General features: G+C 43.0%; 2 protein-coding genes across 2 annotated transcripts in view; one reads left to right on the top strand and one right to left on the bottom strand.

Annotated features, from left to right (window-relative positions):
* The window catches only part of rab5ab (RAB5A, member RAS oncogene family, b), a 419,058-nt gene that overhangs the window by 349,537 nt on the left and 43,319 nt on the right, over window positions 1-26,202 (bottom strand). The gene's annotated exons all lie outside the window — the stretch shown is intronic.
* znf385d (zinc finger protein 385D) overlaps window positions 1-26,202 on the top strand; it is a 465,630-nt gene that overhangs the window by 415,312 nt on the left and 24,116 nt on the right. Inside the window, exon 5 of the mRNA XM_079562266.1 lies at window positions 12,021-12,183. Within this exon, the coding sequence (XP_079418392.1) occupies window positions 12,021-12,183 (163 nt within the window). The remainder of the gene's footprint in view (window positions 1-12,020; window positions 12,184-26,202) is intronic.

Genomic DNA, 26,202 nt, shown 5'->3' with positions numbered 1-26,202 from the left:
ATTTGGCAAATAGAAATAACTAAAAAATTAGAATTTGAAATGTTTCATGTAAGACAGTGAGAAAAAAATGCAAATGTGTCTTTTTATAAAGTGTGTGTAAACATATGGTTCTCACTGCATCTCAGCTGAGCACCTAAAGTTTGTAAGTGTGAGGCTAGCCCCACTGCCCTCTTGCAGTTTCACAGCTTTTCTTGTGCATGTTTTTATACCAGACTCTATGTTAACTGTGTTATTGAATCCAGTCATTAAAAACACAACTGGAAAGGTTGGCAGTTCTGTACAGGATCCAAGAATGTGTGAGATCTAGAGATAGCAGGCACTGACATGTGTATATGCTCTTAAAGAGACAATTGCTACATATAGAAGACAAAATTCATCTGTTTTTATGTGCTTTTTGGATGCTTCAAAACAATTTAACAGGGTAAATCATAAAAAAATATTCTTGAAAGTAGCTCAAAAAGGTGCACCCAGGTGCACCCACCCACTCACAGCAAACAGTACAGATTAAATGGGGAAACAGTGTATCTGGCCCTTTTAAAGTGAGCGATGGGGTCACACAGGGAGGTGTTCTGTCCCCAGTGTTATTTTACCTGTACTTACTTGTTGACTAAACTCACAGCCTGTAACACTGGCTGTGTCTCGGGAAGTATTGTTCAAAATACTCTTTTGTATGCACACGATTTAAGTATGTAAGTACAGTAACTACGGCTGGATTACTGCAGCTCCTCAATATCTGCTCAATCTAAGGTCTCGAGCATAACATTAAGTACAATAGTTTGAAGAATGTGGTTATGGTTTGTAAAACCAAGGAAGACAAGAACATGACATTTCCAAACGTTTGTCTCTGTAATGATGTTCTGCATGTTGGCAACAAATTCAAGTACCTCGGACTCATCATCACTGAGGACATGTCAGACGATGCCTATGACTTGGCATGAGAACCGTCGATATTTCCCAAATATCAAGCTAAAGGCACAATGAGAACGGTTTCAAATCTATCAGATTAAGAGAACAGCTGCTACAAAGCAGTAAACTGGTATTTGAAGCTGCTGGTGCCTCTGGAGTCTCTCGAACATCAAGGTGTAGGCCAGAGGCTGCAGTTGTGCATAAACCTGTTTATTGAAGCTGACGAGCAGAAACGGATGGTCAGATGGATGGAGTAGTGGATAGTTGGTGAACGGCCACCATGTCCCAACAAGGCTGTGACGTCAGTAAGGAGGGGGCGGAGTCATGTTTTGGTCCAGAATCATGGGGAGAGAGCTGGTCGGCCCCTTTAGGCTCCCTGAAGGTGTGAAAATGACCTTTGAAAAATATGTGGAGTTTCTGACTGACCAATTTCTTCTATGGTACAAAAAGAAGAGCCGTGCTTTCCCGAACAAAATCATCTTCATCATGACAACGCACCATGTCCTGCTGTAAAGAATACCTCTGCATCACTGGCTGCTATGGGCATAAAAGGAGAGAAACTCATGATGTGGACCCCCTCCTCCCCTGACCTCAACCCTATTGAGAACCTTTGGTGCCTCAAGCAAAAACATCTATGAGGGTGGGAGGCAGTTTTCATCCAAACAGACTTTTCATATTGGTCTACATTGTCTGCAGCCCTGGGCCCTTAGAATCGTCCTAACCTTCCACCCCTTTACTGCACCCTTGCCTATAATGATGCTTTGTGTGTTCTTTTGAAGAAGCTGAGATGGTCAAGTGCCACAGAAATGTTTGTCAATGCCAGAGTGAGACCAGACCTTGAAGTAAAGCTTAAAGTGTGGACTGAATGTCTAAAAAGTCTTCTGGAGACATTGGCATGATTGTCTTTTCATTTTGTTTTTAATGGACTACGAGTCCGGAATAAAGTTGAATTAAATTTAATAATTCAACGTAACATTGTAATGTTAGCATCTTGTTAGCTAACTGTTGTAGCCATAGAAATACAAAGGAGAAGAGGCGTTCGATTCTGACGTTTGCAGACAATTAGCAAGTTAAATTGACAAGATGCAAGTTGGTCCTTTTATACTCACTACTGCCACCTCAGGTCTTACGCGTAACTGCAGTATCTTTATTAAGCTTGTGCATGACGGCACTGCAGACCCATATTAACACCTTTTTGATCGACAGTGCTGGATTTTAGATCTAAATCCCAAATGGTCATTTCCTTTCTGTGAGACATTCGTGGCTAAAGCTTAGGCTAAAGACGTAACAGCTTTTTTTTTAACAGCAAATATAAAAGATGTCTATACATATATCTTATTTTAGTTTTTAGTTTGTAAATCTGGGTTGTGATCTCAGTGGTGGTCTCGCTGTGCGTCTGTGGAGCTGTGTTTTCAGTCCTGGAGGTAAAGAGAGCATTTTGTTTGACAGATTTGAGGATGTTTGTGGCTTTTTATTGGGCACAGTTGTTTCTGAGTGAAACCCTTAAACCGTATCCGCTGTCGTTTGTTCCTCGTCGTCTCGGGCTGTTCCCGACTGTTTAGATTAGCACAGACTCTCACAGACTGTCACAGCGCAGTCTTTAACATCTGCTGTTTGTTAGAGAAGTGTCTCTTCATCAAACCTATAGAAGAGCGTTCCTGTACTGAATGTGATAGATAGATAGATAGATAGATAGATAGATAGATAGATAGATAGATAGATAGATAGATAGATAGATAGATAGATAGATAGATAGATAGATAGATAGATAGATAGATAGATAGATAGATAGATAGATAGATAGATAGATAGATAGATAGATAGATAAATATAGTACAATATAGTAAAGCATAAGGATTAAACTCAAGTCACTTTCTTTGAAATACCATCTTGGCAAGTAATTATTCTGGGTGAACTCCACCAAAGCTGCATGTTTTTGAACATAAGTAGCCCTCCGATGTTCATATTGTGTAAAAGTAGCTTGTGGGGTAAAAAAGGTTGGAGACCCCTGACATAGCGCATACATTAGGAGACAAGGCATGCAGTAATAAATCGTACCTAATGTGGCCACATCAAAATGTAATAGCTCTACAAACAGTACGATCTGCAAATATACACTTGACACATGACGAAACAAAGCAGCGAAACAGCAAGAAGTTACAAGAAAGAAGAAAAATCGATCTGCTGTTGCTTTAAGTTTATGGATCCAATATGTCTCACGTTGGAGAAGACGTTTTTGTCTATTGCCTCCTCTGGAGTTCAGGGCTATAGTTTCAATGACCAGAGCTTTGAGTGTATCTGTGTTGTCATGTCCTTTCTCTTTGTAATGCTTGGCCATTGGATAATCCACATTTTGTGTAGGAATGGAATACTTTTGCTCAGCCAGGCGGTCAGGGAATCTGTGTTTTGTCCTGCCCACATTCACACTCCAAACGATAGATTACAACTGTGGTATTGCAAACCCTCAGATAGATAGATGTGAAAGTGTCTGTGAAATAGTTAGTCTTTACAACGTTACCACAATGTCTGCAATTCCCACATTTGAAGGCGCCATTCTGTTGTTTGAGCCATGAAGAAGGCTTGGAAACAGGAAGAGTATTTTTTTGCCAGACGGGTTCTCAGTGTGGGGGCTCTTCGGAAAGTAAACATCGGCAAATCATTGAAAATAGAGTCGCTCCGTAAAATGTCCAGTTCTTTCTGATAAGATTTTTGATTCTGTCGGACATGTGGGAGTATTGTGAAGAGAAGAACACTTTTGAGTGTTGTGGGCTTCTCTGGTTGTTATATTTGTCATATTTATCAAAAGGTTAGTTCAGTTAGTTTCTGTTGCTTTTGAGAGTGCATTGTTCAAGACACGTTTGTCGTGGTCACGTTTGAAACGACAGTACATGTCGAAAAAGTCCTCGTCAGTGTCACTATTCTTCTCATGCGTTGGAACTGTCCATATGCTTTGTTAGAAACAATGGAAGCTATCCGCCCGTTACGGTATTTCTGTCTGTGCTCTTTCTGTTTTTTGAGGTTTGTAATTTACCATTCGTGTTGACCGAGATTTTTAGGTCAAGGAAGTTGATACACGTGCTGCTGTATTCAAGGGATTGTTTTATGTTTGGGTTGGCGTTGTTAAGAAGAGTATGAACATTTTTAAGTTGTTGTTCCGATCCATCAAATACGAAAAGCAGGTCATCAATATATCTCCCATACCATACGGTGCAGTTTATGTATGGGTTGTTTGCATGGAAAACATGCCTCTCAGGCCCACGAAGAGACCTGCAGGTGTGAAGGCGGCTCCCATAGCAGTTCCCTTCACCCAGGAAAAAATGGTTGTTTATCGACCAATCACTAAGAGCCAGAATGAAATTGTATTGTAGAAAGTGATGGAGTGCCTCGAGGCCTTCTTTATGGTCAGTATTAGAGTACAAAGCAGTCACATCCATAGTAGCCAAAAAAGTGGAGTCTGTTATGGTGTGTAAGGTGCCAAGTCATGAAGGTAGGACTTTAATGAGGTGGTTAAAGGCGTACTCAGGAAGTCTATGTAGGCAGGTTCAGTAATAGATCCAATCCCATTTACTATTGGTCGGCCTTGTGGAGTATGAAGATCCTTGTGAATTTTGGGTAGTAAATGAAAACCAGCAGTTCTGGGATGGGAAAACAGTTTGAAGACATGTGAGGTTCAGTGACACTGTTGGAAAGAGCCTTTACAATTATAAATCAATATTTGAACGATGTATAGTTGATTTATACTATCATGTTTCAGTTGGAGAGGACCGTTAGATAAAATGACAAACTGTATCCATTACATTACAAGTTGTTGGGGGAGGTGCTCATAGGAACTGCCAGACAGCCTGCATTCACAAGTTTGTGCAAATGAACAGACGTAGTTACTGTGTTAAAGGACAGAAAGGAAGACAGTAATATTTAACTTTTTCTCACATTTTAATCAACATTATGCAAGTACACAAAATAAATAAATTCAAAATATTACAATGACCTCCTGCCACGGCACACTACCAGCCGGACTGTTAAAATAGGTAGTAAAAGCTTTCCTATTGGCCTTGTGCCCTCCGAGGTTTCCAGTTTGTCTGTTGCTTTATTTGTCATTGTACATGAATTGGACTGGACGACCCGTAGGGAGCACCGGGCAGCGGCAGTGCTGCGCCCGGGGACCCAGCTCCATGATGTTGGAACCAGGTCAGAAAGACCTGGCTGTACCCGGAGGAAACCTACGCAGACATGGGGAGAACATGCAAACTCTACAGAAAGGCCCAGTCCAGGTGGGAATCGAACCCGGGACTTTCTAGCTGTGACGCACGAGCGCTAACCGCTCACGTCCTCCACTCCTTTCTTCTCGCTGTGAGGATCCCAAAGGCACACAGGAGCACCAGCAGCACTTGGGAGCATGTGTAGAGTTTCCTTCCCCAGGTCTGATGAAGAAAATACACCACTGTCACTACTCCTCCCAAAGTCACCTACTTGAATGGCTCTGAATCTGTAATCAGCGTCAACCAGAGCCATAAGCACAATCGAGAAATGGTGGAACTGACATCCGGAGTTTCCCAGTACCACCATTCACAAACCACCTCCATCCATGACTCTTGTGAGGGTCTCCTCTCTGACTCTCCGACTGGCCCAGCTGGTCAGAAAGGGTGTGTCAGTGATGGCGAGATGGTAGAGCAGGTTGTCTCGTGATCAGAAGGTCAGGGGTTCGAACAGGTGGAAAAGCACTAAATACGTTTGGACTGTTTATCTCCTGTACGACACTGAGGCCGCTCAGATTTCACTTTCAGTGAGAATCTACAATGTAAATAGTCGTAGTAAAAGCTTTCCTATTGGCCTTGTGCCCTCCGAGGTTTCCAGTTTGTCTGTTGCTTTATTTGTCATTGTACATGAATTGGACTGGACGACTGAATAAAAGAACACACCAATACATAAAAAGGTGCTGTATAATAAACACGGTGTCAACATTGATATGATCTTGATGCCCCAGGTGACAGGTCAGCGCCTCGTGGAATAATGCATCTTTAAGTTTGTATAATAAAGCATAGGATTAGTTAGGCTCTCATCCTTACGAACAACATTCTTGTATATTTTTAATGGTGTGTAAGAATCTGGCTTCGTCGTTGTTATTGAGAAAGCCCCATCTTCACTTTTATCCCCCGTCACGTTTAAAGTGTAGCCTTCCCCCACATCACCCTCAGCAGAAGGTGAGAGGGCAGCGAGGGAGGTTTTCTCCTGAAGAGGAAGGAACATGCCCTCCAGAACACTCCATCTCCATGCTTTTTCCTTTGCTGCTGCTCTCCATCATGGCCGTCTGCGCCTTCACCATAAACAAGGCTCTGATCGGGAAACAAACGTTATTTGGAACGTTAGTTGGAATGACTGTGTATACAACAACTTTGTAATGTCTACAGTCAGGGTTAAAGGCACACAGCGTAACATTGTGTATTCTACTGTTGCCATCTATATCAATATAAACCTGCTCCACAAAAGACTATTGTTCAGCTTGTGATCACAGAATGGATTTGGATCTAAATCTCATGTTACTACATATTACGAGAGTCACATCTCCATGGAGACGAGCTGGAGAGGTCCTGCTCCCACTCATGTTATAGTGTGTTTGGTCATCTTCCAGGTATTTTGTCCACAATAATAATGTTTGTATGTTTGCACATAAATAATTATGTTTGAACATAAATAGTCTGTCTCATACGACAGCTGTTCTTCATTGTTGTTGTCACGACATGAAGGCTGAAGAGCCTTATCTCCATGTGTCTGGAGCTTAATGCAGATTTACAGGCCTCTCCAGTGTTTCTTCATTTGTATGTTAAACACCCTTGTCTCGTCGTCATCCTGACTGTGGCTCCGGGCCGCTCCATTGATCTGCATGTTATTGGTGTCTATAGGGTACAGGCTGATCTATTGAAATGCATTATCTGTAAGGACGGCTCCACCTGAGTGCTGCTGGAAGCCTGTTACCAGCCTGTCACTCACACATATTCTTTCTATTGTATTTATTCTTTTCATGTGGACACATTATATATAGTAACATCTTAGTCTTGTCTTTCCAGGCGTTGGATAGTCAGACCCCTCTGTGTCTCACGGACTTACTGTGGTCTACTCTTCAGGACACACCCTTCGGTCTTCAGGCCAGGGCCTCCTGAAGATCCTATTTGATGTTGTTTCATTGTAACGTACAGCACATTGGGATTTTTAATCACATAGTAATTTAAAGGGACTAGATGGAAGCTGTTATTTTTATACCTTACACGTTTTTATATTAAGCTCGAGCCTGGGTCGTGATGATGGACATATTTGGTACTTCGGGCCCAAAGTAACACCTTTTTAGTGACAGTGCAGGATTTTAGAGGCAGGTGTGGAGGACAGGTCTGAGCTCATTCTACACTTTAGGACAATGCTGGAGTAAGTAAGGAGTGGAAAATACTTCATTTTAACATTTTTAAACTCCGTCTAGTCCTTTTAAACTTTACTAAACTTTAGGGCGGCACAATGGCCTGGTCCTGGGTTCAATTCCCGCCTGGGCGGGGTCTTTCTGTGTGGAGTTTGCATGTTCTCCCCATGTCTGCGTAGGTTAACCACTAAAAACATGTACAATAGGACCCCTCTGGTGCCAGGGTAACATTCCTAATCTGCTTCATTAAAGAACACATTACTGCGTCGCCTCTTGCAGGAGAAGCTGTCCTGAACACACAAACCCTGCTGACAGAGGCTCTGGTCTGAGCCCTGACGCCTCACCATGAGGACACACAGTTGTTCAACATACTCAAAATCACAACATTTTCAAGGATAAAGGCTTGTACTCGTATATCACAATGATGCCTCTGTTCGAACAAAACAGAAGCAGTTCAGACATGACTGGACTTGACGTTTATCCAAGATTACTCCCAAGTATTTAGTTTCATGAAGCTCCTGAAAGTCTTCAGTATTGTAAACTGTAAGTTTGGATCCTTTAGTAAAGCCCATCCTTCATGTGAGAGCCACTACCTGCCGCACAAACACACGCCCCAGTCTTAAAGTGGGGCAGCGAGATTTATGAGTGGCTATATATGGCTCCTGTTCTCCACCGGGGCTGCACACGGACGCTCCAGATCACGAGGACATACTTTATTATTTTCTATCTTATCCAGTCTGCGAATCAGCACAGTTGTTATTAAAAACATCTGCAAAATTTCAATCCAAAATTCTAATTTAAAACTTCAATAAATCACATTCGGAATGAGACGTCAACAAAGTGGTTTCATGCTGGGGGGGCCGCATTTTGCCCCTAGGCCAGACGTTGCCTATACCCCTGCTCTAAATGACATGTGCAGCTCTAAATGAGATGTTTCCCTGTTTGACACAGTCAAACATTAGTTGTTCACTGTTGGTCACAGTGTTTGTGCGCATCATTTCTTTAGACATTTTGTACACAGCATTAGGCTGATGAAGGCGAGATACAGACATTAAAGTTATTGAATATTGGCCATGTCTGTTCAGGCGGCCATCTTGTTTCTTCAAAGGTAGAAACATGTTTAGTTTGTTAGGCAAGGATTTCCTGCGAGGTGATATAATGTCAAACTGAAAACATTTAATCAATTCAGCCAATGGTGTCGGCCTAATCATTTATTAATGTTTTTGTGCAGTTTTCTCCCAAAGGTTCGATCACCTGTTACAGTGTTTTGGTTGGTTTGGTTTGGTTGGGTTGGGTTGGGTTGGTTTGGTTTGGTTTGGTTGGTTTGGTTTGGTTTGGTTGGTTTGGTTGGGTTGGGTTGGGTTGGGTTGGGTTGGTTTGGTTGGGTTGGTTTGGTTGGGTTGGGTTGGGTTGGTTGGGTTGGGTTGGGTTGGGTTGGGTTGGTTTGGTTGGGTTGGGTTGGGTTGGGTTGGGTTGGGTTGGTTGGGTTGGGTTGGGTTGGGTTGGTTTGGTTTGGTTTGGTTGGGTTGGGTTGGGTTGGGTTGGGTTGGTTTGGTTTGGTTTGGTTTGGTTGGGTTGGGTTGGGTTGGGTTGGGTTGGTTGGTTTGGTTTGGTTTGGTTTGGTTTGGTTTGGTTTGGTTTGGTTTGGTTTGGTTTGGTTTGGGTTGGTTTGGTTTGGTTGGTTTGGTTTGGCAGCCATGGTTGATGTTACATTATTGGCAACAGTCAAAGACATTCCTCCTTGTCAGGCCAATAATCATCAAGACACTCAAGTATGCTTTACATTATATCACTCATTCACCCTATACCCTGCTATTGTAGCCACAGCTGCCCTAGGGCAGGCTGACCACTGTGCCATCAGCCACTGTCTCACTCTTCCCGTGTGTGGGCGAGGTGGTGACGTGAGTATAACGTCAGTGATGAATGTAGATCCTGTGTGACTGCAGACTCGTCAGATGAGGCACTGTGTCTTTAAGGCTGTTCCTCATGTTTGGACTCACTGGCTTCTGACCTTGAAAAGAAAGTAACCCTTTAAGCCTTTTTCTGGGTGTCTTTTTTGGATGGCACGGTGGCGCAGCGCTTAGCACTCATGCGTCACAGCTAGAAGGTCCCGGGTTCGAGGCCAGGATGAAGGAGAGTGTGTTTGAGTGCACGGGTGTGGGACAATGGATGGAAATGGCTACAGTCTGATGGTGCGTTCATTAACATGCACTGTCCCAAATAAAGCAGGAAAACAAGCGTCCCAAATCAAACACTGACTTGATTGTATGTTATCTGTGTTTAGTAGACAGAGCCTCCCTCCTCACTGTCCCGTCTCATTACTCTCACACGGACAGTCCCACTGCGCTCTCGCAAATAGACGTGCTTACTTACGCTTTGTTCTGCGGGACAGAGGCGCAGGTGTGGACTAAGCACTAAGGACACGAGGAGGACGACGCCAAGGCTGCCCCACTTCTGTGCCACGCACCACTCAATATATGTATGAGGTTTCCTTTGCTCAGTATATCAAACTGTCAACATTGTCCCGGCCTGAATGACACGTTACAAAACAGTGCAACAAGTTTTCATTTTCTGCATGCAGACAAAAGTGCATTCTGGTCTTTTAAAGGGGCCATGATGAAGACACTCCTCAGAGCCGGTCTGGTGATGGATTAAGGGCTAAAAATGTTGAGACGAGTTTCGTGTTCCATAAAAGATGCACCAGGGTCCCTCAAAAGTGTGAAAACACTCCGGTCTGTTTTTGACGAGGAAACAAAGCCTGAACATGGTTTAAAGACCAGAAAGGCGGATTTCCCGTGCTGCCTCTCCTGTTATGGGGCGACGGTGGCACAGTCGGTAGAGCGGGTCACCTCATGATCAGAAGGTCGAGAGTTTGAATCCCAGCTCCTGAAGGTGCACACTGTCATTGTGTCCTTGGGCAAGACACTTCACCCTCCTTCCTCCCAGTGAGAGTGAATGAGAGTGTGAATGGGGGAGTGGTTCCTTGCTGTAAAGCACTTTGGGCCTGATGAAGGTAGAAAAGCACTTTAATACTTTGTGAGACCATTCTGGAACTTTTAATGCAAAAAAAAAGAAGAAAGAATCAATATTAGTGTGTATTTGATACACATCAGTCGACCAAAGTGCACAAAACAACACTGGTTTATTTGTTTATTTGCTCAGGACCGTGCATGTTAAAAGCACTATACCTGATTTTATTTCTAGAAATGGAATGACATTTGTTCTGTCCTGCTTTAGTGTATTGTTAACTCAAACATTTGTGGGGGAAAAAAACTTGGGCATCTAATTATAAAACATTTGTATCAATGTCATGAACTTAAAGGCATTTTTTTTTTTTTGGCATTTTTGTGAAAGTGACCCTGAAAAGTGAGGGTCACTTCTCAAATGTGCCGATGAACTTGACCCTGTGATGAATTTAGATGCTACAAATACTATGTTAGGAAATGACCATGACTAACTTCATGGCTTCCTTTTCCGTTGTATGCAATAAAACATCTGGTATTGGGCCTTTAAGGAACATTAACAGCTGTTTCCCCAAACTCACTCTCAGGTGAAAAGGTGTGTGAACTTTATTTCAAAACGCTCCTAAATATATTCAAATGTGTGTGACGATTCTATGGATGTTTTTGAGGAAAGTACATTGTTAAAATATGGCTCACTTTTGTACATTCTTATTCCCTTAATGAACGCGACCTCCCCTCGACCCAGCCTCACGGCCTTCGCTCTGAAACAAACCCTCAGCGTGCGGCGTTTGTGCGGCTGTTTTCCCCAGTGTCCACTTTAATAACTGCACTGGACACAAACGCAGAATGTGAGTCATGTTTGTGAATTGGGCACGGCTAAAGTCACGGAATAAAAGAACCACGTGTTTCCAAAAGGGTCACTGGAAAAGTCATGTTCAGGTTTAATATTATTGCATTCTATGATTCAAAATGGCCTAAAATGGCCGATATTTTCAGAGATTTAAATAATGTGTCGACCCAGGTTTAAATACAAGGTATTATTTTGTTGATACAATAGTTGAAAATATTTTTTTCAGAGGGACTGTTGATCTTGTTTAGTAAGTCATTCACTTATGCAGGAATTCAGTATTAAAGTTTTAACACTGCAGCTCCTTCATGAAAAATGGATGTGTGTTTCTTTTGACTAACCATATTTTTTGAGACACCTTAAATGTAAAGTCTCTTCTGAGCTTTTTGAACTGCAGCTGATGTGAAGAGTCTCACAAATATGAACCAGGGGATTTGTGCTTTCTGAAGTTGTTTCCACATTCAGGGTCAGATTGTTTTGTTTGCACCATGTGATCAGGGTGCTCACCTCGTCCCTTTTGTGCAGCTCATTGTTGTCAGAAATCAAACCATTTATGGATGAATATTAGACACATCAGTCTGATTTAATGATGCCCTTTAGCCTGAAGAGGAGAAGCTATTGATAATTAAACACCTCGAGCTAAAGGTCAGAGCTAACGTTAGCAGCTTGTCATCATAGCACAGCGTTTTTCTCTCAGGACATTCGGGCACTATAATGCACTATAGGGAACAGTGTGGACAGAGGACATACTGGGAAACAACAAGATGGTGGAGCTCCATTATTACCAAACTTTAGTAGACGTCGTCGCTCATTGTGTTGATGATTCGGATTCTTTCTCCTGGAATGGCCAACCCAGTGAGTAAATGAAGAGTGACCTGTCTCCTCTCTCTCTCTGCAGAGCCAGGCCTTGGCCCACTACAAAGGGACCAAACACGCCAAGAAGCTGAAGGCGCTGGACTCGCCCAAGACCAAGCCCAAGGGCTCGGCGCCAGTCGGCAAGGACACGACCAATCAGGAGCCAGCGTCACCAATCCCCAACGTCACGCCGGCCGACGGGAGAGGTGGGTGGCACTCGCGCGGTTGTCATGTCTGGTAAACGTGTTGGTAAAAGGCAGGGATGTTTGTGTCAAGTCAAAACCATGGGAGAGTAGAGGAAAGGGTGGAGCCATGGGGAAGTTCTTACGTGAAGTGAAGGTACTGAAGCACTGGCAGGAGAACACACTTTCTTAAAACAAAGCTAAGTCAAAATGTGTACGTCTTATTTGTGCTCTGCTGCCTCCTTTCTCAAACATATCCAGTGTCTGCTGGAGTTCACTCACAGCGTTCATGGAGAAGACAGGACAAAAAGGGTGAAAAGCGACCTTGATGGTGGCTATGGCCATGGAGCCATTTTTGATCATTTTTATGGATAAAATGATGATGATGAAAACGTGCCATCATTCTTTTCCTCATATTTATTCCTCATTTTTAGTATCAACAGCAAAACGTTTCACATGCATATTGCTCAATATTATTTCCATATTTTGGGTCATCTTCGTTCAGATCTCTGCACTCTCCTTGCGGGTCCAGAACCGTTGAGCAGCAGGTTGTGTTTCCCACACAGATCGGCTGCCGTCATTAGTGCGTCTTGACTTGGTTGCTTCTTGGCCTCTGCTGTTGGATCGCTCTCCTCGTCCCTGTTTTTCCTCGTTTCTCTGCGTGGCACTTGGTGAATTGGCAGGCGGCGGCCATATTGGAGGGCATTACCTGCCAAACGGCCAGACTCTGGCGAGTGGCGTGTTCGGCGCCACTACAGCCACATGTTTCCGCTTTAGGAGTGTTTACAGGCGCAGTTTAACAATTTAACGCATGAGCAAATGATCCGTTTCCAACTTTAGACTTGTCCAATCTATTCAAACTGAAAAGGGCAAAATTAGAAACGCACAGCGGGCGAAACACAGGCTACAAACCTGGTCTAGGGTTTACTGAATGGACTCTTTGAGCCGTCTATTGAACTATCAAGCTAACTGAAAAAAACTCATCCAATCCTATTTATTTCTCTGGCACATTAAAACCACACGACCGATCCAAAGTGCAGCACAGTTCAAATCAAAACAGTAAAGAGAAACATCTCGGGGTAAAGAGTCTACACCCCCCTCTTTAAATGTAAGAAAATAACAGAAAGATGAATATTTTTACAACTTTTAATATGACCTCTGACCTGTATAGTGCAACTGAAAAACAAATATGGGAGACATAAAAACTGAAATAACCTGTTAACACCTTCTTCTAACTCATGTTGAATGGGCGTCAGCTGTGTCTCTAGATCAAATAAAGTTCAGTGGTTCTCGGCTTTTCTTCACATCTTTGTAGCCTGGTCTGCAGAGAGCATCTAAAGCCTCAGAGGGAGCTCATTGTTGAAAGATATCAGTCAGGACAAGGGAACACAGTGAAGACAGTCATCTTCCTGGAGAAAACATGGCACAATAGTGACATCACAAAGAACAGCACGTCCGTCCAAAACCAATGATTAAACGAGGAGGAAACTGTCAGGGAGGCCAAGAGGCCGACGGCAACACTGAAGGAGTGCAGGAACGTTTTGGCCATAATTCTAAAAGATATACAGGTATTTGGCACAGAAAAAGGAAAAGACTGGGGAACGCCAAAAGAACAGCAAACCTATGGGGGGGGCACAGTGGACCTGGGGCTTTCAGGAGGAGGGGACTCTGAACTATTGTCAGTGTTGGCACAAAACCTTCAGACTCTTGTTAGAAAACTGAAGAGGCTTCACCAGATGGAGATGGAGGTTTTGGGGGGGCTGATCTGAAGAGGGCGGCACAGAGGAGATGCTCCACTCTTACCCAGACAGACTGACGCCGCACCTTTGACTTTAGTTACAGCAGTGGGTCCAGTTTTTATTATTTATTTCTCCCCTGTAAATAAATGTATTTGTTTGCAGTGCACATGTCATAGGTCACATTAAAGGTGGGGAAGTTTTTGAAGTATATTCGACCAATGGAAAACCGTGTATCAGCTAGAGGTGATCCTGCGCCTCTGATTGGCTGAAGGGTCTGCCACGTCATAATGCTTGTCATATTCAGTCATATTTCTCCACACATATTAATAATTACTACACAAAGTCGTTTCTGAATTGGGTTAAATAAATGTACATGCACTCAATGGGAGCTTGAGGGCGCTGGATAGAAGAAACGACCACACATGTCGTCTGTGGAGGACTTGTTGGCGGTTGCAGATGTCTGTGTCTGTGTATGAGGCGGGTTAGCATGATATATGTCTGACAGCTAATTCAGATTGTTAGCACAGTTTCATGATACTTTATCCGTTTTATGTTTCTGGCTCTATTGCTTTGTGAGCTAAGCTAATTTAATAAATGTGGTTTAGGTGTTCAGTTATGTCTGTAACAGCTAGTTACTCGTAGTGATAAGTGATCCCCCGTTATTTTTCAGAAACCAGACCTTTGAAGCACATTGAAGCCAATATTAAACTTCTAAACTGCCCGTGGGGCCATATTGGAAGTGTTTAGTGGATGAAGAATTCTACAGTTGGTAGAGTCATGTTCAAACTAACATTCCATAGATGGTTCCCTCTGGGACCAGAACTCCCCTGTCAAAGAGATTCTTAGTCTCAGTGGGACGTTCCTGGTTAAATAAAGGTTAAAAATATACACATGGCTCTTCATTGGTCGATTAGACCTCTCTGCTTCATTCACAGCTTTCGTCCCAGGACAGTCAATAAACAAACCACATTAGTTTCGGGGAACAGGCCAAAACATTTGCCGGAACACTCCCATTAGACATCAATATATCCGATTTTTTTTTTTGCCGGATCCTCCTAAATATTTCCCGGATCCTTTACCCTGAAAGAAATTGAATTGGGGAATGTGCTCCCCCAAACGGGGGATCAAATTAAGCACTGCAGAAGAGACATAGATTAGATTCATGTCCCATTAACATTGAATAGTGAGTTTTCCACAGATCTAATAGGACACATGTAACAGGTCTGTGTTGTTCGTGAAACAGGACGAGCCTATAATCAGCAGGACTTTGGACAAAGAGCCAGAGCTCACTTCAGCTCGGCCTTGGTTGGATTTCCTGATTTACAAAGTGTCAAAAGGCTTTCATGTTTATTTCATTGCCTCTAATGGCTCTAGTTAAACAGACTCGCGCTCAGTGTTGGGAGAATACTTTAAAATTGTATTTAGTTACTGAATACTTGCCTTAGAAAGTATTCCAATCCATTATTGATTGTCATTATATGTATAAATAAGAGTATTACAAAAATGAAGAGTACGATTGTTGGAAGACCTGTTATAAACTCACTTATCATTAAAGAGGAACTCTTTAACTCTGTTGGCCAATGGAGCAGCAGATACAGCATCATGTGACACATGTGTTTGTATGAACCATGGCATAAGGCGTTTAAATTGTTATTTTATTGTAGGAGAAATATCATTGTCAGCTCAGAAGACCCAAGTGTGTTGCTCAATTTTCGTTTTTTAACGTGGTCAAAAACAAGGAGAGATAACAAAGATTTCACAAGATCTGCACGAGGACAAAGACCACAAACAGAACAGTCAAAAACTTAAAACATACAAGAACAAACATACAAGACAAAGGGGAAGACTCAGACAATATTCAGAGGTGGGAGTAAGTCACTAAATGGAAGTCTCGAGTCAAGTCCAAGTCGTGAAGGCCCAAGTCCCAAGTAAGTCGGTCATGAGGTCGAGTCAAGTCAAGTCAAGTCAAGTCTTGCTTTAGCCGGCAAGTCACAAACGCCAGCGTGTCTACTTTTCGAAATGTGTTTAATCTTGAAAATAAGAAGTGCTTTCTCAAGATATAGTAATTTTGAATTTAGGCTAAAATCAAACTTTTTGGATTTAAAGTCTAATTAATATTTAATCGCCACAAAATTCAAAATATATATATTTTAAATGCTCCAGTCTATGTACAAAATTACTGGGACAGCATTTTAAGGAAGGGGGCCCGGGGGGGCGAGTGTTTAAAATATGAGCTGCAGTCTGAAATCTAAATATAAAATAATTATTTTTTGTTTGTTTGTCTCTGGCAGTTTTTCTGTCAGTGGTTCCCCTGTAATGCCCCAGACCCTGTATACTTGGATTCGCCCCTGCTCAAAATAGATTGCGCGTAGCCTTCAGTCCCGCTGTCACTGGGCTGTGGCGGATGCGTAAAATAACCAGTAAATGCTGTAAACTTTGTGTGAACGAATTAAAACATTGAAAAGCCCCAAGATTTCTGTCATTATCCAGCTCTTACATGGTGGTTCTGGAGGCTCCGTCTGCGCTGTAGGTCCAGTCCATTGTTTCAAACGTTTTCCTGTCCATAAATCTCCTCCTCTTCACTGTCTTTAGAAAACTTTTAATGCATCCAAAGAAACACGTGGTATTTCCTCCTGCCTTTTCGCGCTGTATTGATTAGAAGCGCTGTGTCGGGAAACCGAACACGCATGTGGATAATTACCATAATGTAAACATAGATGCGCTGCTTTTACAAAATGAATCCTGATCTTTCGACAGTTTCACTAAAATAAATAACTATAAAGTCACAGCGAGTCATTGAGAGTCATTGGCCTCAAGTCCCAAGTCAAGTCTTTTTGCAGCTTTGGTCAAGTAAGTCTCAAGACCCAAAAATTGCGACTCGAGTCTGACTCGAGTCAAGTCATGTGACTCGAGTCTCCCACCCCTGATATATACACACAAAGACACACAGGTGTCACACATGGCGGGGAAACAGGGGGGAGCAGGAAGGAAGTCTGAAACGAGAAACAAGGTAAGATTTCAAAATAGAATAGAATGACTAAAATGACAAAATAACCCAGAAGAGAACTTAACCAACACCAGACATGAAAGACAGGTCAACATTTAAAGTTATTTTTGAATATTATTGTGCAATATGCAGCTAAAATGTCATGATTGATACTGGGATGTATTCCCTTGATATTTGGAGAGTAACTGTATCTAAATACTCTCAAATGAAAGTGTAGCTTCACCAGAACACAGTTGCTCAAAATGAGTATTGTAAATACATGTATGTAGTTACTCCTTAACCCTGCTCGCCCTGTAGTGGCAAACCAACAGCACCACACGGTCACTGAGCACAAAACATCAACTGGATCTGTCCTAACACATACAGTCCGTCAGAAAACACAAGCCGGGTTTGGAACTCCCTGCGTTTCTCTGGGTTTGGCTTGTTTTAATGATCAGGATTAGCGCCGCTCAATAAAAGGCCAAAATAAGTAGCATTAAAATGGTCCGTTAAGATTCGATCCTCAAGCACCTCTGGTTTTACTTAGTCTGTCATTTTAGTCAATATTTCTTTTTTTTTCCCCCGACGCAGACAGACAGTGTTGTAACTCCAGCCGTGGACTGAAACATCTCCCTTAGATCACATGGTGAGACATGTTGTGCCTGGAGTCCAGTTTGGCTCGACCTCCCTGAGTGCAGCGAGCTCTGACCTTATTCCACATTCAAACAAAGTGCACAGGTGTCTCCGGGGCATTTGAGGAGGACCACACCAGGACACACTGAGGGGGGGTGTAAAGGTCCACGTTTTGCATAAGTCAGGCTTAGTTTGAGCTACTCTTGGAGCTGACGATGAGAAGAATGTCGTCGTCATCAGAAAACATCAATCAATCAATGAAAGTTGTTTTGTACAGCCCAATGTCCAAGCAAATGCAACGTCCGCTGTTGTCCTGCTTGTACAGACGCCAAACGCTCATTTGACCTGAAGGCCAGGAATAAAGGAATTTAAAATGACTGATATTTTAGATTCCACCTTTTTGTGTTACCTCCAGAAACAAATAGAGTTGAAAATAAAGAAAGTGTTTCCAAACGTTTGACCAGTACTGTATTTCAAATTGTTGTCCTTTTTTGAGGGACAGGAGGTTCCACTCCCTCTTCCTGATTACATAAAGGTCAAATAAAAGATAAGTGAGCACAGGAGAGAAGACTGAGATATGCTAATACCAGTGTGAGCTTCTACACGCGATTCTCAGTGTTTCTCAGTCTCTCTCCAGCTCAGAACACTGAGTAATTCTGTACATAAACTTTATTTATTCAGAAAAAACGCATAAACATATCAAAGAGTCCAAAAGGCCTGGCTCATGCACAATTGAAGAGCTTTCAGTCATTTTCATTCATGTTTAATGCTGGGAGTTTGTAAAGCCACACGGGGATTCCTCGTTGGATTCTCAACATGCTCGGCCTGCAGGCTCACCACAGAGAGCTTTGAACATCAGCATGTGTCAGCTCAACGCATGTTTAATATTCCTACAACTACTGGACATAAGCACATTTACAGTTTGCAGCCTCGGTCTGGAGGACGCTGCGGCTGAACTGGGACAACAATAATAATCACTTTGAGAAATCAATTTGAAGCTTTTGCTGTAGATTACTAACATTATTATGAGAAAAAATGATTCAATCTACAGTAAATAATGGACCGAGCCAGATTTAAATGTGTGCTTTGATCTGTGACATGTTAGTTACAGTGAGTTGGAGATACCTAACATGTCAGTAATCCCACAAAATGTTTGATGATTGAAGCTGAGCCTGTTGTGTCAGTGTGTGGACAGAAATAAAGCTGTTGTTGTTGTGTGCTGGGGGGGGCAGAGAAGGAAGCAGTTGGACAGGTTGGTCTGGGAGTGTTGGAGGGGGAGGGGTGGACTGAAGACTGCAGGACTGACGCCTCGAGAGGTCATTGATCAACTAAGCTTGTACAATGGCTCTGCTAATGTGCTCCTCTATGTGCAAAGAAGCTTCTCATTTCCTCCTGTTGGATCTTCCTGCAGACATGGTCTGTGTGTTTTCTGAAGTACTGTGCGTACGGTTTGGAGGATCTGCACTTCACTTGACTAGTATTTTTGTTGAGAACTTATTACTTGTACTGCAGTCCTATAAAGGCTCCACAGTCTGAAGTCATTTGTGTTTGGTTCATTTGAAAACTCTGTGAACAGCAGGTGGCGCCATCATGGAGATGGGACTAAAATATGAGATTTAAACAGGTGAGGTCCTCGTCCTAATCCATTCTTTGATGAACCACTGCAGAACCTCCCATCTCTAAAGCATGAGACATCAGTAACACAGGACTTTACACAGTGGTCACATTCTCCCATCATTGACCAGAGGCGGGTAGAGCTCAAATACAAAAAAAAGCTTCATATTGATGCTTTAAATAGATGTCGTTTGTGTTTCATGTGCTTTCTTCTTCAGAAAGATTCTTTTTGTGTGATTTTTCTCGCGTTTCCTTTGAAAATACAAATATTGTGGTCTTGTTTTATGTTTTGTTTCCAATCCAACGACTGAAGGGCAAACCAGACTTTTACGCTCAAACTGTTTCTCAAGTAACATCATCTCCAAGTTTGTACTTTTACTCCAGTGGTTATTCGGGCACTACTTTTTACTTCTCCTTGAGTAAAATAATTTCAAAGTAAAGTTACTCTTACTTTGGTCATACTGTAGCTCCTCTAAAAATGAATATAACACTGGATCTTCTACACTTTTACTCTTTGGCATTCAGCTGTACAGGACAATACACAGCAGGAAGAGTTTGAAACTAGTTAAAGACGTTTTACATCCACAAACAAACACCTCCTCCGCTCAGATGAGTCTGTTCATCCTCCTGAAGACCTGAAGACGGCTCAGGTCAGTGTTCAGAGTGAAATACACATCTGCAACAGTCAGTGCTGTGTAATTGTCTGTATTTATCAGAAAGTGTGACCACAGTCGTGGGGCTTTTGGCTCAGTCGTGTCGATCGCGACATAAAGGATTTGGACAGAGCCACATGTGAATCTGCAGCAGAGTCAGACTCTCCATATAAAAGTAAAGAGTGGTGTATACAAAGCAGCTCATTGTCTCTGCTCTGTGGGGAGTGGATTCACACTAAGCTGACGCTGTTCGGGGGAAGGGCTGTTTGTCTGCTCAGGTTTCCTCTTATCTGCACTGAAGCACCGACACCCAGACTAGGGCAGGACCATATAAGTAAGTAAGTAAGGAAGTAAATAAGTGTTTTTGTGTCATTGTACAAGTGTACAACGAAACAGTGTTCAGGTGTTAGACCTGAGCTGCTGCAGCTGAGCCGCGCTGCCACTGTATATCAAGATATCAAGAAAGAAATATCACAATAATGATATATTTGGCGATATAATTGACACCTGACAAAATGCTTCAAAACCTTTCAGCCGATGGGGCAGATTCGTTTGAATTTTAAATTCATTCAAATCTGTGGCTGGTCCATCTGGAAGATAATGCATAAGATCAAGTATTATTGTTGCAATAACTGCTGCGCCTCCACCACAGTAAGTTCACCCGCCTCACTGTGCTTCACTGTGCTTCACTGCTGTGTTTAATGTCAGGAGAATGTAGGTAATGATGCGTTTGTGAGAGATGTTTCAAACTTATTGTGGCTTTCAAAACATCCACTGTTTCCCCTGATTCTCCTCCGTGTCTCACTGTCTGCAGCCAGAAGGAAAAGAGAGGCTTCCAGGAGATCTGAGGAGCGCTCCAGATACACGATGTTTAACCTCATGTTCAGCTCAGGGAGTACTCCAACTCATGTACTGAGTAAAGTCATTGCACTTTTGCAAGTACTTTTTCATGCAGTACTTTTTACTTTTACTTGAGTAATATAACAATAAAGTATTTACTTCATTTACTAAAAAAAATCTTAAATCTTGAGGGAAAAAATCTTTTTTCAATTCACTGACAATGGCATGAGTTACTATTTCATTACTCTTGTCAGAGTACAGATACGTCATTTAAGTAGAAGTGAAAAGTACTTGCAAAAGTACAATTACTTTCTCAAAGTGCCTTATGTACTTGAGTAAATGTAACTGAGTACTAAAGTGGTGACCGGGACAGGCCGGGGTCAGCTCCAGGAGAAACACCTCTGAGTGTTTATAATATAGACACAGAGATCTCGATGGTCCAGGTCCGAGGCGTCTGTGGCCTGGCTGCTTTGGTTTGTTTACTGAAATATGGGCCCGTTTCCACACTGTTCTATTGATTTCTCTGCGTTTAACTTGAGTCTTTGGTAAATAATGCAAAGCGATTCCTGCTGATGCTAATGCAGACTGAAATCCCAGCGTTCTCTGACAGGGGAGGCTTGTAGCGCCGGATTAGTTTGCCTTTGGAGGAGCGCGGCTGAGAAAATGAGATTTACATTTGAGAAAGTTGTTTTGCAGAATACACAATGCAGTGATCTGGCACTTATTAAAGAAAGTGTGAACAAGAGAACTTTCTGCCCTCGCCCGACCCTCGCCCAGAGCTTCTGCCATCTCTCTGCTGTATCTCTGAAGCTGACCTGCGTTGCACTTTACAAGCCTGTGTTGACACGTTTCTCAAAGCGCTACACCGGGGGGGCACTGTGGCTTTAAATTAGAAGTAATATATATATAAAAAAAAGAACAGACGCAGTAATATGACACAAAAGTTTTAATCAGGTACAAGCACTTTAAACAGAGACACTGGGCCAGTTTGTTCTAAACATATAAACTATAGCCCGATCATCACAGCAGCTGTTCATGATGTTTCTCCATAGGCTGATGTTGGCAAATGGAGTGGCTCCGACTAGTCCTATTTCGAAGGGTTTTTGTCGATCTCTAATTCCAGCCTGATTCTCTGAGCTCTGTATATTTTTGTATTATTTTTTTAATTGAGGTGGTGTTTGAATTTTTACATAATCTTTCACACGTTTCTAAAACTGAACGTAATGGAAAAATCTGTGGAGCCAAAGTCAAACCATACATTTAAAGCAGCCGTTGAAAATACAGGCAATTCTGGCCATTGTCGCCACATTTTGACCTCAGATTTCCCTTCCTTCACTCATGTCAGTGGGCCACAGCTACATTTTCACATTGACCTCTTCCACGTTATTTGGCGCCTCCTCGCAGCAAAGAAGCTGAAGAACGTTCTCGCTGCCGCCTCCTTCATTCTTTGGTGTTTCCATATACGCCTTCCAGGCCAACAAAGGGATCAGCAAGAATCCTAGACACAGAGCACTCAGTAAAACAGGAGCCATCTCCAGCCTCAGCTTATTTATCCACGACAACAAGTCCTGTTGGCAGGGTGTGGAGTACAACATCTGCCCGTTCACCATGGAGCAGCCGCGTCCAGCGTCCATACAGATGCAGCTCTCGGGCACCGCCGTCCCGTTGAGACCCCAGTCCACGGGTCCTGAAAGCAGCCCGCAGCAGCTGCTCCACCTCTCCACCATCTGCACGGTCCACTGGATGTGAAGAGCCTGGGAGTTTAATGGAACCCACTGTTTCAGTCCTTCTGCCTTCAGATCTTTGGTGGAATCCATTGTCAGATCGACTCCTAGAAGCAACGCCAGCGCCATCAGAAACACATCCAGAACGAGGGCTATTGACCAGAAGCGCTTAAAGAGAAGTGCCGGTATCAAACCCGTGATCCCCAACACGCTGAACAGGAAGATCGGTAAGAAAGTTTGGCGGACCTGCTCCTCTGAAACTTGCAGTAAAGAGCACAGTATCACGTAATACACTGATAATGCAAGGAGGAGGACACATCCAGTCAATCCCAAGATGGTGGTGATGGGGTTGCAGTATTTTCTGAAGGCAAGGTTGGCCATTATGAGGACACCAGCCGCCTCTGGCCTGCAGACTGAGGGCTGTGTGCGAGCTGAGACAAGCTTATAGTGTGTAGGAGGAGCCACTCTCACGGAAAAACACTGGTCCATCCCCCACTCTATTCACCCTGAGGACCAGGAGCCTGAACCTGCTGACCCCAAGCTACTCTTCACCACAGCAACTGGTCTGACCACAAGCCCTTTGTGTTGGTTTTCATGTGAAGCTAATCTGCCCTTTTGTAGCTAAAGGAAGTTTCTTGGTTGTTTCAAATCAAATAAATGACACAAATGTTTATGTTTCAGGAGCTTTTCCCCGTGCAGGCGCGTGTCGGCCGAATGGCTCTTTCACCCGCTGTGTCGAGCTTTTCCATAACAAAGGCCAGGGCCAAACCGGTCTGACCAGGTATAGGTTTTGGGACCGAGCTCTGGCTGTGGCCAAAGCGCTGACCCGTGTCTGATGTCACGTGAACAGACTCTGGCCTCTGATTGGCCCTGAGAGAGTAGACAGTCCTCACTATTGACCCGCAGGTCATACGGATTTAATATTTACATCATACCGCTGTTCTACAAGTTGATTTTGCTGATTCTAGCATTTAGCCGCTGTTAGCGCAGCTTTAGCTGATGTTAGCGTAGCATTTGCATGTAGCTTGCCTTCATAGGTGTATTAAGCAGTGTCTTTTCTGTTTTAATACAGCTTGGCACCTCTGAATGATTCCATAACCCCACCAGAGGGCAGTATTTGTTCTCATCGCGGTTCTAAAAACTTTTAAAGTGTTCCTCCAGGGGGGCCCAGCACACAACAAATGCATGTGTGTGTGGTGGAAACAGAAGCGTGTGCGGGGTAGAGTCGATACGTGTAGATCTTTGCGTGCACGGTCGGTTCGCGCTATGTGTAACATAGCTTTAGGCCGGTTTGGGAGATTACCATGTGACAGTATCACTGTATTACATTCAAACTGTTATTCTAAAACCAATATGACATGCTGTTAAAGAATACTGACACAAGTACAAGGCATTCTCCTAGAAGTACTTAAACCTAGGTAAAAAATGAATGACTCTTGTAAAAGTAAAAGTACAGCTGCAACTAGTTTAAAAGTACAAAGTTACTCGAGTTATAGCCGATGATTAAAAATCGGATCCAATTAGAAATGGCATCACATGATCGGCTCTGATTTATATTTGAATCATTTTAGCTTTAAAGGGACTATAAGGAGTTTAAAAATGTTAAAACTATGTATTTTCCTCCCCCTACATGTTCCAGCCATGTCCTAATGTGTAGAATGAGCTCAGACCTGTTCACCACAACTGCTTCTAAAATCCTGTACGGTCACTCAAAAATGTGTCACTTCGGCCCGAATTGCCGTCATGCACGAGCTTAATATAGAAGGTGCAGTTACACATATGGCCTGAGGTGGCAGTAGTGAGTATAAAATGGCGAACTTGCTTCCAGCCCCTTCAAGAGTTGATGTAAGTGGCACTGCAGACACTGTTCTAGCATTTGTTGTTGTTTTATCTGCCTTTGTCTGGTGTATGCCTTTAAAACCTATTCCAAATATATATAATACATTGATTTAAAAAAAAAAAAGTTAATGCCAATGTAGCTGTGCTACTAAGCCCAAGAAGTCAATGTGTTTGGATCATGTGTCTCTTTCAAATGAGACTTTGAGTCTCAAGGAACAAACCTGTATAATAAATTATTAAATGAATATACAATGATACACATAAAAATGCCCCAAAATGGCTGATATATTATTCATATATCATATTTCCAGCAGAGAGCAAAGGCTCCTCCGTTTGGAGCTCAGAACAGTGTGGACGCGGTCAGACGGTCAGTGTTATGGTGATGTACCTGCACCGTGAGGACGAGGTGCTGCTCGTGTCTCCTCTCACCCTTTGCTCTTTATGCATCTGTGTTTATTTCAGCGGCTGCCCTCAGTGTGCTGCGAGGCCGTCCGTCTCTAAACTGAAACCAAAGAGGCAAAAACAAAAGTGCACTCCGGCTCACGGCTGCATCAGGGAGAGAATAAAACAGCACATGGATCTAAAAATGTTGAAAATGTAACGGCGTACTTCCCGCCTCTGTGTATAGATGGTCTTTTTCAGAGCAGATTGTTATTATTGGTTAGTTCAGCTCCCACAGTAACAAAATACAGCACTAGCCACCGCACACTGATAGAGATGTACATTTCAGAGGATTTCAGTTCCCTGTAAAATACAGCCCCAGTGAAGAGATGTTTTCAATCTCTGCATTTTGCATTTGGCAATTTTGAATATAATATTTTCTCTGCTGCTCAATAACAATTTCAGTATGATTTTACGCCTCACCAAGATTGAAGAAGATCTTTATTTATACAGCGCCTTTCACAGACATGGTCACAAAGCGCTTTACATGAGACAATTGTACATTCACTCCATACTCGCTGGTGTAAACTACGTTTGTAGCTTCAGTTTCCCCTGGGGGAGACTGACTGCACACGTCTGCACCACCATACACACACACATCATTCATGGACATGTTTTTAGTGGGATGGGAAACCTACGCAGACACGGGGAGAACATGCAAACTCCACACAGAAAGGCCCCGTCCAGGTGGGAATCCAACCCGGGACCTTCTTGCTGTGAAGCTAGAGCACAAGACTGAGACCTATTTATTAAATAAAGTAGTATTTTCTGCTGTTCTACTCACGCTGGGGCAGTATTTTATTTGTACTGTTATATTTCAGTGCTGCAGATTGTGTGAGCCCCCCCCTGATTGGCCCCTGGCCTGCAGCCTGGTCCAGACTGGACTGAGCTCTTGTCTTTCGGCTGCACAAAGTTCAACCATTAATGAGGAGCATCTGGACGACGTGAGCTTCAGTTTGATGCTACATTCAAAACAATTACAGGAGTGAAAGAAAGAAAGTATTTCTGCGCCTCTTCACCTCAGCTTTGTTAGAGCTCGTCTTTTTTCATTTGATAATTCTGATCTTCTTCTGTGAATATGAGGCCAATCCTCGTCAAATAAAGAGTGATCAGAAAGTTGAGGAGGTCAGAAACCTTTCCCAGAGCCTGGATCTGCCGGACGGTTGTTTAACCTGTGTCTGAGGCAGCTTCTACACTCGGGACCGAGAGAGACAGATACAGACTCACTCAAGAGTTACGAGGGAAACAGGCTCTGTGCGACTAGGACTGGATGTTTGAGTCTTTTACAGTTCATGGGAAATATGTACAAATTCTTATGCAAAGAAGAGCCGCGCTCTGATTGGCCGTGAGCCACGTGTTGGCCACGCCTGGACTAGACATGTTAGAGTCCGTCTATGCCGGACTGGAGGTCGTCTCTAGAGATTTGCCATCCACAGGCTTCACCTTTTCCCTGTACATTCAATAAACTGGATCTTTATTTCATCAAACTCTTCAAAGCTTCAGACCAGGAGGAAAATGTTGAATTCACTTTCTTACAGAACCACAGGCATTAAACAATTTGTCATTTCTGGCTA

Source organism: Gobius niger (assembly GCF_951799975.1).
Source record: "Gobius niger genome assembly, chromosome: 8".
NCBI lineage: Eukaryota > Metazoa > Chordata > Actinopteri > Gobiiformes > Gobiidae > Gobius > Gobius niger.
Note: the sequence above shows the minus strand (reverse complement) of the source record. Positions and strands in the feature narration are given on the sequence as shown.